We start from the raw sequence: 14,268 nt of genomic DNA on the forward strand, positions 1-14,268 counted from the left end.
ACACAGTACTCGATCTAAAAGCCTTCTAGAAGACTTCCAAACAAAGAAGAAGGTATGGAGCATCACGCGTGTTGATTTACAGAAGCGGATTCGCTTAGGGGTGCCCTATCGCAAAACAAAGGTCAATAGCAATTCCAATTTGGAGATTGCGGGACGAACGCAGCCACGCTTTGGCCCAAGCAAGACCTGTACACGGTCGCTCCGCTGCCAGTCCGTCGTAAATATCAACATTGCTTCTCAATCGGTGAAGCACCAAGGCGTCCGGAGCGCGGACTTGTGGTCCCCAAGCACATCTGGGCAGTCCCCTACTGGCTTCTTGTGGGTATATCTAGATTCAGCCATCGCCGAACGCTAGTTTCCAAAGGTGAGGATGCGTTGTTCAACACTAACTCGTGGTTGTAGGTGGTATACTGGCCAGCCTGACATGTTCACCGTTGTTGGCTGAAGTTGGTGGGACAAGTGCACACGTCACTTTGCTCATCTCAGCAATGCCAAGCCTATGCGCCGGATCTGTGACTAGCGCTCAACCAGGGCCGAGGACTGCCCTTCGACAACCATGATCTGCACTGCTCCTTGCGTACATCGATATGCTACACATCTTAGTTTGTTCATTTTCACAACGCCATGATTGATAAGATGGACATCTGTCTTCCCAGGCAACAACATTTTTGTGATTTGATCGGGGAGACTCGAAAGTCCGCCTGTTCAGGTTGGCCTAAGTCGGGTGAATAACTCCCCGCCTCAGCACTGGGTGTGGTTCGTCATTAGGCATCGCATGTGCGCTGCACGTCTTTGCGCCATAACGCCATATCGCATTTTGAGCCCGATACGAGCTATTCTGGACTGTTTGCTATTGGTTCGGACGACGAGTCTACAGATTCTGGCCGTGTCGTTGGGATGACTGTAAGCCAAAGTCTTGCTGCACTGTCCACCTCTTCGCTTATCGCGAGGTAATGAAGCAAAGGGGTTAGTGCGAAGACCTGAGGCTGAAGTAAGATGCCCGGTAGACAGATCCTACACTCAACGTTGTCCCGAGATGTGTGTGTGTATGGAATTTTAGCGCGCTGACTTTACGCCGACGAAGTGATTTCTTCGTCCGTCATGTCTCGCAGTCTTGATATGCCACAAGTATATCTAGACCGATAGTTGCGCCATGGAGAATAATCAGCTGAACAACCACAGCTTCAGCATTTGCATAGCAAGCCTCTTGACTTCAGCTGTGTGTCAGCCTCGTATCCACCTCACATATTTGAACTCGCCTTTTTCGCAACTTGTTCAGTAACCACCATACCATGGCCAACCCTTCTTCGCAGTCCATTGGGGACGACCTAAAGCCCGAGATACCTCAATCAGAGCCTTTGAGCGATTCAGCGTCTGGAGAATTGAGGGCGCCGGAGCCTGAGAAGTTTCAGCCTGGATGGCGTTTCCTGGCTGCTTTTGGTAGTCTCTGTATCATCACACTCATGGCCGCATTGGATGCAACTTCGATCTCAGTTGCGCTGCCAGTAAGTTGGTCAGACCGACTGTTCTTCACCGTGCTAAAGTTCTTAGATTATGGCTAAAGCATTGGGCGGGTCTGCTATTGAAGCCTTCTGGAGCGGAACTTCTTTCCTGTTGACATCGACTGTCTTCCAGCCTGTCCTCGGATCGTTCTCGCACATCTTTGGGCGCAAAGCACTTATTTATGTCAGTCTGGGCTTCTTCCTAGCTGGTTCGATCATCCCCGCCGTGGCCAATAACTTTACCGTCATCCTGGTTGGTCGATCGATTCAAGGAATTGGCGGTGGTGGCATTATCTGCTTGACCGAAATGGTCGTAGTTGACACCGTACCACTTCGAGAACGAGGAAAGTGGTTCAGCTTCTTCGGAGCTATGTGGTCGGTCGGCACAGTGGCAGGGCCTCTACTAGGTGAGTCACACATGCTATATCCCAATAGCTGTTCTAACATTACACAGGAGGTGGGTTTTCCCAAAACGTGTCTTGGCGCTGGATCTTCTGGATCAACCTGCCATTCCTCGGTCTCGGTGCTGCCTTGATCACTGTCTTCCTCAAGCTCAACCAGAAGCATGGCTCCTTCCTTGTCAAGCTTCGAGAAGTTGACTGGATTGGCATGGTGCTGTTTCTCGCCTCCACGACCGGCTTCTTAATTCCTGTCACCTGGGGTGGAGTACAGTATCCCTGGGACTCGTGGCGTACGCTTGTACCACTCATCGTTTGCGCCGCGGGTATGGTCGCATTCGTTGTGTATATCGAGTTCTTTGCCGTCAATCCCCTCATCCGCACTTCGGTGTTCAAGAACATGTCAGCCGCCATACTTTACGTCTCTACGGTTATTCATGGAATCATACTGTGGGCTATCCTCTACTACATGCCACTCTACTTCGAAGCAGTTAGAGGTTTTGGTCCGATACTTGCTGGAGTTGCAATGTTCCCTTGGACCTTCACCGTGGCCCCAGCGTCAGTCGCAACTGGTATCGCCATTGCAGTCACGGGACATTACCGATGGGCAAACCGCGCCGGATGGTTTCTCGCTACACTCGGTATGGGTCTCCTTATTATTCTCAAGCCGAACACGTCGACAGTCTCTTGGATCTTCCTAAACCTCGTTGGTGGTGTGGGGACGGGTATTCTGTTCCCTGCCATGGCTTTGGCCGTACAGGCTTCAGCAACTGCCAAAGACCAAGCCTATGCCGCGAACATGTTCTCCTTCTTCCGCGCTTTTGGACAAACGCTTGGCGTTGCCATTGGCGGTGTCATCTTCCAGAACCAGATGAAAAAGAAGATGCTCACGTACCCTCTTCTTGCTGACCTGGCAGTCGAGTACTCTCGAGACGCAGCAGGCCTGGTCCAAATCATCAAGGAAATGCCTGCCGGCGACATGAAGGAGCAGCTCAGGGAAAGTTACACGGATGCCCTAAAATACATCTGGATTGTCATGTTGGTGTTCAGTGCGGTGGCCTTCCTCGGCAGTTGGTTCATCAAAGCCTACGACATGAATGGTGCTATGGACACTGAGAGGGGATTTGTAGACAAGGACAAGGTTGGGGATGTCGAGAAGGAGCAGTCGATGATGTAAGAAGGCCGAGTGCCGACATGAAGCAGTTCTTGTTTTTATAAGCATCAGCGCGGCGTTTGGATTGTTCTAATAGACGGACACATGACGACAATATCTCTCAGTACAATAATGTATAGTTTGTCTTGCTACAAACGTTGTCATTGCCTCGTATCGAAACGCGTTCCATGGTCTAGGTCCAAGAAGGCCTTGGGTGTATTTTTGGTACGGACGGGTCGGACTTTGCTCGACCGGGTCAAGCATAACGGTTGGGTCTCAGGAGCGGCCGGGATATGTTGGTGAAACACGCCGTCGTGGCCGTTGACAGCGATACGGACCAGGGTAAAAGAGGTGGCCGTGCGTTACGATCAAGAAAATACATGGCGATCACATCATCAGCCTATCTTATCAAATAAGTTTGAGTGATGTGGCAAGAGTGATGCACGAGTACATGACAATGACCTTGTGCCATGATGGAATGTGAATTGCAAATGTCGCTGCATTCACGATGTTCAAAGTGGAGTTCTGGGCGCCTGAGGCATCAATGCCAAACGCCTAGGAGTCTCGGGTGTAAGAAGAAAAGGCGCCGAAGAGCAATGTTAGTGAACAAGGCGGTTGGTCGATGAAGGGTGAAAGCAGTGGAAGACATGTGCGACCATGGTCACACAAAGACGATTGATGATTTGGATACTGCACAAGAACATGGTACTACCCCAGCCACGATGACGGGATGGTGCGTCGTCAACTTGTTAGTCGCACCGCCCTGCAGCGGCTATATAGCGGGCATTACGAGGTACTCGTACTGGGATAAAGGGGCGAGTTGGATGACGACGGCGCAAGAATCGACGCGTCCTGGTCTGCTGCTCCCAACAACGGCCGTCGTCGAGGAGACTCGAGAAGACGTTACCGCGAGTACCCTGCATGCTTGAATTGAACGTGTCTGTTCTATCGAATCGATATTCAATCGTCGCAGTTCGCACATGCACGCTACTGCAAGCTCAATCTTAGGATCCACTAGCCCACTGTCTCCACCAATCACGTCAGCACTTGGCAGCTTCTCATCAGCGCACAGCTCCAGCCCCGGGCGCCCCTTCCCTTCGACGCGATTGACGGCTCTTCTGACAACCCTTCCCAAAAAGCAGTGCCACAGCGGGAAGCCGGCTCCCAGACACCCTCACGCACACGTATCCCTCACCTCAGTCATTCGTTTCAGAAAGAATCCAGCAAAGAAAGCAGCAATCCAGCAAACTGCACCTAATACAACCCCCCGGTACCATCACCGTCACCGTCACATTCACTTGCGCGCCAAGCAAAGCTCCTTCCGGCAGCTCCTCACCCGTGAACGCCTCCATCGCAGCAACGTCCGACTCTCGCCATTCTCGCACCTGCCGTATATAATCGACTCGAGAGGCAATCGCGCGCCCTCCCCTAGGCTAATTGGCAGCGATACCGCGACCTGCAGATCCTCCAACCTGCCCGATCCAGCGATCGCGACGACCCTGAGCAAACCGCACCTGCCTCCCCACCCACCGACACCCGTTCCCATGCCTGCCGTGGCCTCTTCATAACAGTCGCCCTCGACACTCTCTTACCACACATTATTCTTCACAGCGACCTCGCTACCCATCGCTGCCATGAAGGAGTCATTCGCTGACCTTCTGCGCACGGCGGCCGGCAAGCTCACCCTTTCGCTGCTCGTGGCATCGCAAGCTACCGCATATAGTTTCAAGCCTGTCCCGAGCCCCAACCTCAACCTTGACGATCTAGGCCGGATAGCCTTCGCTGGAGACTTTGACTCAATATCACTATACCAATATGAAGGCCAAAATCAGAACACTCCTGGCCGCAAAGGAGCCCTCCTTACACGCTATCCCAATGGCGTATTCGCGACTATCAACAGCACAGACGGCGATATCAAGGCCATGTGCTCCCTTCAGGTAAATGGTGCAGAGCGGATCATGTTTGCAGGCAATTTCACCGGTGTCGACGACCTGAGTACCCCTGGAGGCATTGCGCTGCTCGACCCTGCCAACGGTAACATAGAGGCACTGGAAGGCCTCACCGGATCCGTCAACGCACTCTACTGCGATAGAGCTGGCAGTCAAGTCTATGTAGGAGGCAGTCTGGAAGGCGCAAACTCATCCAACGCACTCATCTGGAAGAACGGCTGGGAAGACCTGTCGTTCAACGGCTTCAACGGCCCCATCAACTCGATAATCCAGTCTAATGACAACATAATATTCGGAGGAGAGTTCAACGGCCTAGGCGGCATGAATGCATCGACTGTGACCAGCGACAACAACACCCAAATCATCCCCATTGGAAGCGCAGACATCTCCGCCCAGACGAGCTCTGGCCAGCCCGGATTCTCGGATCCCAAGAGCATCGCATGCAAAGCCGACTTCTCCACACAGGGCGCCGATTCGACGTGGCTGCTCTCCGACGGAGCACCCGGATTCTGGAAGGCCGACTTTGGCTTCGGTTTCGAGCCAACGAGCATGAAGCTCTACAACACGGACTATCAGGGCCGTGGTAGCAAGACTTTCCGCTTCACAGCTCTTCCAGACGGTGGAATCCTGAACCTGACTTACACCGACCCTGAGAGCGGACGACCGGCCTTTTGTGACGCTAGATGCCCCTTACCCGAGGGCAACACCACTGCGCAGGAGTTCACCTTTGTCAACGTCGTGGGCATGAATGCCTTCAGGATTGACATCTCGGACTGGTGGGGCCAAGGTGGCGGTCTAAACGGCATCCAGCTCTTCCAAGACGCCATGTACTCCTATGCAGTTAACGAGTTCAACGAGCCTGAAAACTGCGGTCCTACTACGTCCAGGTCGGAATCCACCACGACTGGATCATGGCAGATTTCCCCATCGCACGACAGTTCTTCCGAGTATCTCACCACAACTCTGCAGGGCTCACCTATCAACCCTGATGCTGCAAGCGTTACTTTCTTGCCCGATATCAAACAATCTGGCAACTACTCAGTGACCATTTACACGCCTGGATGCCAGGGCGACGGCACCTGTGGCACCCGTGGTCGAGTCAATGTTACGACAATAATGGACGGCCAGAGTGATCCCGGCCATGAGCTGTGGCAGACGAACAACTTCGACAAGTACGATGAAGTCTACAACGGATACATCGATGCCACCGATGGTACCCGTCCACAAGTGATTCTTCGGCCCGCAAGCAACCAAGGTCCTGGTCCCTTGACTGTTGTCGCACAGAGGGTGCGTTTCACGCTTTTGAAGGCCACATCCGGTAACTTAAACGGCCTTTTCGAATACAAACCTGGTCAGACTGTAGATGCAGATGACCTTGCGGATTCGGTCATCAACGCTGCCGGCGCCAGCCTTGCTCCACGTGAGAAGGCTCTTATTACCACTGTCACCACGGGTGGCCAGACCTTGTATGTCGGCGGATCGTTCAACAGCAGTGATGACCGCAACAACATCTTCGCAATTCCACAGGGATCAGCGCAACCCAAAGCACTTCCCGGTAAGGGACTCAACAACCAGGTCATGACAATGTTCCACAACGCTAGTACGCTTTACGTTGGTGGCAACTTCACCAACACTGCAGAGAACAACGTAGCAGGCCTGGGTGGAGTCGCTGCTTTGACCAACGATGAGTGGCAACCCCTTGGAGCCGGTGTTGACGGTGTCGTTCTGTACTTGGTACCATTCTCGCTCAACGTCACGGTTAACACTCCTGAGGAGGTCCTCGCTGTCAGCGGCTTCTTCAGCCAGGTCAACGGCTTTGGCGATAACCCCAGCACCAGTGTTAATGACTTCGCCATCTGGGTGCCTTCTCGTAGCAACTGGCTCCACAACCTCGATTTCCACTCTCTCGCCATGTCCGGCAGATTGATGACATTCGCTGATGTCCCCGGAAGCGAACGTTGGTTTGGCGGATCGGTATCATCTGGCGCCCTCCTTGCAAGTGGTACTGCTGAGCTAGAAACTGGAGATGACTTGTCTCTCCAGGCCTTCCCCGTCAAAATTCAAGCGCAACAGCAACAGCAGCAGACTACCTCTCGCAAGCGAGCCATTGTTCAGGGACAAAACCTGAACACGACCGGAGTTCGTACCGGTACTTTCTACAAGGAGAACGGCATGAACAAGACTATCCTTGCTGGTCACTTTGCAACCACGGGCGCAGATGATCGTAACATCACTAATCTCATCATCATCGATGGCAACGACTCCGACAAGGTGACCGGCTTTGACAACGAGCTCGATGCTAATTCTACCTTTGCAGCTGTCGCTGTACTCGACAATGTCTTGTACGCCGGCGGTATGATCAGCGGTCAGCTTGACAACGATCGCATTGCTGGAATTGTCGCCTACGACCTCAGTAGCAACGCATTCGCCAGCATCCAGCCGCCACCGCTGCAGGGTGTCAATGTCACCGTAAACGCCATTGCCCCACGACCAAAGTCCCAAGACATCTTTGTCGCAGGTCAATTCCAGTCCGCTGGAGCCTTGAGCTGTGCTGCTGTGTGTATTTGGAACACCGAGCGCAGCCAATGGACCGCACCCGGCAACGGTCTTTCTGGCGACGTCTCAACTCTCACTTGGGTTGGCGACAACAGCCTCCTCATCGCTGGTAACCTCACCTCAGGCACCAACGAGACCAAGATCCTCACCTACGACTCATCAAGCAGGCAATTTGCTGTTGTCCCTGGTGCCAATGACCTCCCTGGTCCGGTCACTGCGCTTACCATCGCCAATAGTGGCGGAGACCAATTCTGGGCCGCTGGTACCGGAAGCGACGGCACTGCTTACTTGCAGCGATTTGATGGTACCAAGTGGGTGCCTGCTGATGGGTCCATGTTCGGCGAAACGACAGACATCCGCGGCATTCAGGTTCTCACTTTGTCTGAAGATCATGGCAACTCCGATATTATCGACCGCAATCAAGATCTCCTCCTTATGGGTCGGATCAATGTTACTACATTCGGAACAGCATCTGCTGTGCTCTTTAACGGCACTACGCTCACTCCTTTTCTTCTCGCTACTAAGGGCCAGGATGGTTCGACGGAGCCTGGAAGCCTATCCTCTGTGTTTGTGGAGAACCCCAACTCGTTCTTCAGACAATCCAGTGAGTCATTCAAGCCAATCCTGCGCATAGCTGGTATACTAACGAATTTTAGACAAGCACCTCGCACTATGGGCCATTGTCCTCATTGGCCTCGCCATCGCCCTAGTCCTTACCTTCCTTCTCGTGGTCATCGGCATAGTAATCGAATGGTTCCGCAAGAAGCGACTGGGTTATTCCCCGGCCCCGACATCATACCCAGACCGGCTAGGCAACGTAGGAAGGCTACCGCCGGAGCAACTGTTCGGAACCCTGTCAGGACCCAAGGCTCCAGCAATTTAAACGCCTCTAGACCTCCTGATATATCGAGGAATACTGATGGAGAGGCACAAGGCACATCCAGTGGCCCTGTGGTTGCTAAAGCTGATGTTTCGGCACCTCAGGACACGGACAATGGCTATGCGGTCGCTACGACTGATAGTAGACCTGTACAATCTGTTGAGACTCGCGTGAGTCAGTCACTACTGCTGAGGCCGGATCCTACGGAGGAAATGGTTTTCCAAGATTATCTCCATGAGGTTGATCGCCTCCACCCCAACTGGCTACCCCGTGTTTACTTTACAGGTGTTCCCATCCGCTGAGGTTGTTAATTCGACTCCTGCCTGCATCGCTTTCGTTCGGTCGGTTGCGATGGACTAGATGGATGGACTCGCGCCTACTGTTTGCGATCATCGATGGGTATTTGGTTGTTTTTTGACTCTATGTCGACCGCTACACGGTCGCTGCATCTTTTCTCTTCCAGTGTGTTTGATACCACGCGGCTAGCGCTTTACGCAGCCCACCATTATTTCATTGCCTTTTTCCTGTCTCCACTTTCCCTTGCATCGGTGTTTGCTCTGAGTATCTGCAGATGACACTGAGAGCATCCATTTTCTTTACGTGTCAGTGAGCTTGTGCGTGCGTTGAAGATATACGGTCCAGTAATGTGTACTTCGTCAGTGGGTCGAATCGTAATTAGAAGGGAAATGATGGTGGACGGAAGATGTTGGATGCGTGCTAATTCACGCTTGGAGTGAGTTGAGGGTGAGAGGACCGGAGGATGAGGCAGAGGTGGAGAAGTCTACTGAGGTGCATGTACTCTAGTGTCCATAATAAACTCTAGAAGTACTTACTGGGTTTTGTGCTTTTGGTGCAAAAACATGGAATGCAATGAATAGCTTCACGAGTACGTTTTGTGGGATATCGAACCTTCAAATCTATTTTCTGCATACGATGGCACATGGATAACAAGCATACATTATGGTACGCAGTCTTGTGCCTTGATCACAGCATACTCAAAGCAAAGGTATACACAGTCTTCCATCATCTTAGCCTACCAACAGGAGACATAGCAGGTACCTTTAAGATGTGTTTTACTCTAGACCTCAACAGTCATGCGCCACTGACTCTTGCCATTGAGATGGAAGACCTACAATATAGAGAATACGACGAACTTCAAAGACGATAAGAGCTCTTTTGAAGCTCAACACGGCGTCCGAGAGCTTGAGTTGTGTGTCTAGATAGGTACAATGAGGCTAGCATGAATGCGGGAGCATAGAACCTGAGGATGTTTGACGTAACATATGTGACAAATCTCATTTTTTGTTCTATAGCTGCCCGAGAATTACCTCTTTCTGTCTCGTTGTGAACAATGGCCAGGCGGATGACCCGAGCCCAGTTCAACAGAGCACCAGATTCCTTTGTTTACTACTTGTATAAAGTATCTCGAGTCTTTAAGATAACTTCCATCTCGCGACCAAATAGCTGGAATAATTCCCGTTTTATTCTGACAATGTTCACTGCATCACCTTGCAGGTTTACATTATTTTGACCTGCAGCAGCCACCAGTGTAATCCTCTCCAGTCCACCGAACGTGTCAACGATGATCATCTCACTGCCCTTGAAGTGTCTGAAGCAACATATCGTAACACTGATGTTACGTACTGCGTTGCGCTGGCTCGGCGAGAACAATTCGCATCTCTGAACTTCGAACCTAGACCAAAAGTAGCCAAAGAATTCGTTGAGACTAAAGAGCAAGATTGCAGACTCCGAGTGGGTCTGTCGGCAAGTGTAGCCAAGTGCGAAGAGGTCACCCTTGGATGTTTGTTTCCCATCAACACCTCGGATAATAAGCCTTTTGAAACTGGGCTGGTGCTCGTTCAGATAGATGTGATGACCGCCAAGAGCGTATTGGTAGATCTTGTTGCGGATTTCTCCAGGTAGTTGCAGCAGTGGTGAAGCTTCTTGGTTCTGTAGGAATCTAGGCTGGTGAGTCAAGGGCCCGATGGGAAGGGCAGAATCGTCATGACCAACACTTACATGGCATCTGCCTCCTCCTGCGAATTTCGTGAAACATGATCCCCTGCGCGAAGCGTCTTGCTATTTGGAAGTTCCATGTTTTATGTCGAGAGGGTGTTAGAGATAAACTGCAGTAAATTGTTGCTCACGGGAAATAGAATAGGGGAATGCAGCCCTAGTGCCCTTTTTATACTGGAGTTTGTGCGATAATGATGAAGAAATATGGTTACCTGGGTCAGGTGAATAGGCGAGTGTTTCCTACGTCACGCGGTAGAACGAGATATACTCTCTATGTAAGTAAGCTTTGACCCCAATACACAGGAGTGAACTAGTCATGATGAGATCAGAAAAATGCTGCTCATACTCAAATGCATTTTCATCATAGCTTTGAATCGCCAGAGGAACTAAGGTACTGTTCCTCTTCTTCCTGACGCACACTTTGCCACATGTCTGCAACACGCCATAACTTTTGCATCCCAATACTCTCCAGTAATGCTCCTCTTCCACTGCGATACATCTCGTCGTATCTATCGTCGTCTACTTCAACTGAACCGTCTTTGTCGAATACTACCATTTTACCATCCTCAACCCACCCTTCACCGTGAACATATTTAATGAACTGGTCTTGCATGGCTCGTGCTATTTTTCGATCTTTATCACTGAAGTGAGGGTCAAAGTTCTGCAGGAGATAAGCGACGTCGAGCTCGTGAGCTGCAAGGCCTTTGTGGGGGCCATCTATTGGGTTAGGGACGTGGAAGTGGTATCGTGAAGCAGGTCTTGGTGGTGAGCAAGCTTTCCATCCTCGGTACGCAGCCAACGCAGGCAGATAGAAGCGTAATTCAGATCCAAGTATTAACATGCGGTCCTCTTTATCTTTCTTGGGAGACTCGCCATCGAGACGATATGCCTTCAGCAGTTCGTGCGTCTCAGCCGGTGACAGATGAGTTTGACATGCCTTCCTAAGGCGCCCATGGCTATCAGGTTGAGCAAGGAGTCGCCCGATGACGATGAGCCCATCGTGCTCTGTGTCTCCTATCACGAATTCTTTGCACCAGGCTGGCTTATGTATAGCGCTTGATCCATCCATTATCGTCTCGATCGTGACTTCACGCGTTATGAATTGGCCGTCAACTGTCGCAGCGAAATGCTGAGCTAAGGGTAGCTTCTGAGCCAACTGTTCCGCATCGGTGTTCAACAGGATCTTTTGTCTGCTCTCGGTGTCCTTGACATCCAATTTAAGATAGGTAGACTGGTCCTCGTACATCTTCTGTTGCCACCATCTGTTCCTCCATTTACGCAATGTTGCTTCCCCACTCATGACGATAACCCGGTCGAAGAGTCCCTCTTGCCCGACATTGGCGCAGAGTAGAGTCGATAGTGATATCGCTCCCGCCGACTCGCCTGCAGCAGTGATGTTGTTCGGATCCCCTCCGAACCCAGCAATGTGCTTTTTTACCCATCTGAAAGCTAGTACCTGATCTTTGTAGCCCATATTGCCGGCTGCGCCAATCTCGTCACTAGCGAGGAAGCCGAAGATGTTCAGTCGATAGTCCATCGCGACACCAATGAAGGGTTTGTCGGTTTCTGCACCTCGCTCGACCAAACGGCGTAGATCATACTGTGGCCAGCTGTTCGATCCGATGCTGAGACCACCTCCATGTACCCACACAAATACTGGTAACCCTCGTCTTCTGCTCTTTTCATTGCTCTGAATACCCTTTGGAACTGTGACAATCACATTCAAGCAATCAAACTCGTTCATGTTTTCTGTTTTCCCTTGACCATGGCCGCAAGGTAAGACAGCGTCTCCGATCAAGGTCAAATCCCATGCTTGAGCTCCATGCAATTGTGGACATGATGGACCGAACTGGGTAGCATCGTAGACTCCGTCCTTCCCAACTTCTAGTATATCATCAGGAATCGGTTCTTGATATCGTGCGGGTATTGATGCGTATCTGAGGTTGCGGAATTGGATTGTCGATGCTGAAGGTTCACCACGCAGGGTCCGCCTTAATGTAGGATGGTGCAGGTTATTCTCGTCGGCTGACATTGCTCTTTGTTACTCCGCGTCGTCTTCTGAGACTGCTGATCAAGATCTTGGGAGGTACGCCAATTTACATACCACCCAACATCTGCCGTCGTTGGCCACCCCGCGTCATTCCCCAGAGAGATGGCATGGATGTGGGGAGATGTGGGGCTGGACCTCGGCAACGGGACGGAGGCATCTTACGGACGCAAACTCGATGCTGTTGAGCAGGAGGTATTACTGCATGGACTGAATTGTGGCGTTGAGGTTGAGGGAGGATGGAAGAGGCACGTAGTCATCCGTAGACGCACTCGTTGCAGTCTGACGCGCTAGGCATGTGGATGTCGGGCATCTTCGGCCCAGTCGCGTTCCCATCAGGCCAAATTCTTGTGCCAACATCTGCTGATTCGGTCGATGGTCCTTTGTCCCAACCATTCCATTTCCCACGAAGAAAGTGACTCAAAAATGTTAGCAGGAGCGATAGTGCTAGCTAAGTAGCAGACAACAGCAGCAACTGATGAGAGTAATAACCATTTACACAAGCATAGCTGGAGACTACTACGATACAACAATGACTTTACTCTCTGAAGAGGTTCAGTGCAGAATGATTGTCTCTGCATGTACCTGTGTACACCCGTGAACCGATCAAAGCCTTATGACGACCTTCGTCTCCTCACGCCTGCTGAATCGCGCGTAGTATTCTGGCGCATCTTCAATGTCAATGATACTGCTGACAATAAACGAAGGATGAGCCCGACCAGAAGTAATGAGAGGTACCAGTTCCGATGCAACACCCTGTAGGGGAAGCACAATACCGCCGTTGATAGCAATTTGCTTCGTATAAGCCGTGCCAATACTGAAGTCATTCAATGTGTCGTTGAACAGACCGACGATACCCATACCACCTCCGGGTGCCGTTACCTGAACCATTTCGCGTAGGGTGATGGACGAGTCAACCGTGCCGTCTGCGGTCTCAGCTTCGAAGCCTACACACTCAACGCTTCTCCGGACACCTCCAGGTTCCCTCTGCATGATCTGATCGACTGCAGATGAGTTGCGGTAGTTAATTGGTATAGCACCGATGGATGCAGCAAGGTCCAAGCGGTCTTGCACGTGGTCGACACTGTAGACGCGCGAAGCACCACGAATAACTGCCGAATACGCGGCCAGGAGACCGACTGGCCCGGCTCCAAAGACGGCAACGGAGTCTCCCGGTGTGAAGCCGGACCAAGTGACACCAGACCAAGCAGTGGAAAAGATATCGGAAACGAACAGATAATCGATGAGTGTCGATTCACTTGTGGATGCGTTGACAGGGATTGGGATCAACGAGTTGTCGGCGAACGGGATTCTGGCATACTCCGCTGTTGTTCGAGTCAGCATATTGTTCTGAAGATTAACAAGAGAGGTTTGAGGGAGACTCACTTTGCACACCAGGAAGTACCTCCCCCACTAGGCCGCCAAAGCCCAGCGGCGGATCATATACATCAGGCTCCTGAGTCCAGTGTCCGTTGTCTAGGTTGTCTGGAATGACTACGTAGTCACCCACGCTCAGAAATTGGACGGCATCCCCTATCTCTGTGATGTAGCCGATAGCTTCGTGACCGTAAAAGTATGGCTGCTCAGGCGAGCCTGATTCCACGTGATAGGTGTGCATATCGCTCCCGCAGATGGCGGTCATGTTTATTTTGACGATGACATCCGTGGCATTGAGGATGGTCGGAACGGGTACGTCGACGACAGAGACATTGAGGGCTTGACCGAACTGTGCGACTGCGCGCATCATAGCTGTAATATTCGAAGCCA

The 14,268-nt window shown here is 51.6% G+C and overlaps 4 protein-coding genes across 4 annotated transcripts; 2 read left to right on the forward strand and 2 right to left on the reverse strand.

Annotated features, from left to right (window-relative positions):
* Positions 1 to 1,292: 1,292 nt before the first annotated feature.
* CC77DRAFT_1030407 (MFS general substrate transporter) lies at positions 1,293 to 3,077 on the forward strand (the record flags this gene model as incomplete). The annotated part of the gene is made up of 3 exons (XM_018526589.1): positions 1,293 to 1,505; positions 1,552 to 1,909; positions 1,957 to 3,077. The coding sequence occupies 3 exons, from the start codon at positions 1,293 to 1,295 to the stop codon at positions 3,075 to 3,077; spliced, it is 1,692 nt and encodes a 563-aa protein (XP_018387035.1).
* A 1,258-nt stretch (positions 3,078 to 4,335) lies between these two features.
* Positions 4,336 to 8,637, forward strand: CC77DRAFT_817038 (hypothetical protein). Its single transcript, XM_018533306.1, has 2 exons — positions 4,336 to 8,162; positions 8,215 to 8,637. Exons 1-2 carry the CDS (start codon positions 4,688 to 4,690, stop codon positions 8,439 to 8,441), a joined length of 3,702 nt encoding a protein of 1,233 aa, XP_018387036.1. The 5' UTR covers positions 4,336 to 4,687; the 3' UTR covers positions 8,442 to 8,637.
* A 1,392-nt stretch (positions 8,638 to 10,029) lies between these two features.
* Positions 10,030 to 12,752, reverse strand: CC77DRAFT_1049385 (alpha/beta-hydrolase; the record flags this gene model as incomplete). The annotated part of the gene is made up of 5 exons (XM_018527574.1): positions 10,873 to 12,752; positions 10,586 to 10,694; positions 10,458 to 10,500; positions 10,083 to 10,398; positions 10,030 to 10,047 (listed from the first exon to the last, which is right to left on the reverse strand). The coding sequence occupies exons 1-5, from the start codon at positions 12,484 to 12,486 to the stop codon at positions 10,030 to 10,032; spliced, it is 2,100 nt and encodes a 699-aa protein (XP_018387037.1). The 5' UTR covers positions 12,487 to 12,752.
* Positions 12,753 to 13,107: 355 nt separating this feature from the next.
* CC77DRAFT_933346 (GroES-like protein) lies at positions 13,108 to 14,245 on the reverse strand (the record flags this gene model as incomplete). The annotated part of the gene is made up of 2 exons (XM_018534311.1): positions 13,108 to 13,826; positions 13,888 to 14,245. 2 exons carry the CDS (start codon positions 14,243 to 14,245, stop codon positions 13,108 to 13,110), a joined length of 1,077 nt encoding a protein of 358 aa, XP_018387038.1.
* Positions 14,246 to 14,268: the final 23 nt, after the last annotated feature.

Source organism: Alternaria alternata (genome assembly GCF_001642055.1).
Source record: "Alternaria alternata strain SRC1lrK2f unplaced genomic scaffold CC77scaffold_8, whole genome shotgun sequence".
NCBI classification, from domain to species: Eukaryota; Fungi; Ascomycota; class Dothideomycetes; order Pleosporales; family Pleosporaceae; genus Alternaria; species Alternaria alternata.

Excerpts from the sequence above, each read along its gene's own strand:
- CC77DRAFT_817038 (XM_018533306.1), top strand. The coding sequence starts at position 4,688 with ATGAAGGAGTCATTCGCTGACCTTCTGCGCACGGCGGCCGGCAAGCTC. Across the intron at positions 8,163-8,214 it reads CTCGTTCTTCAGACAATCCA|ACAAGCACCTCGCACTATGG; the intron begins GTGAGTCATTCA and ends AACGAATTTTAG.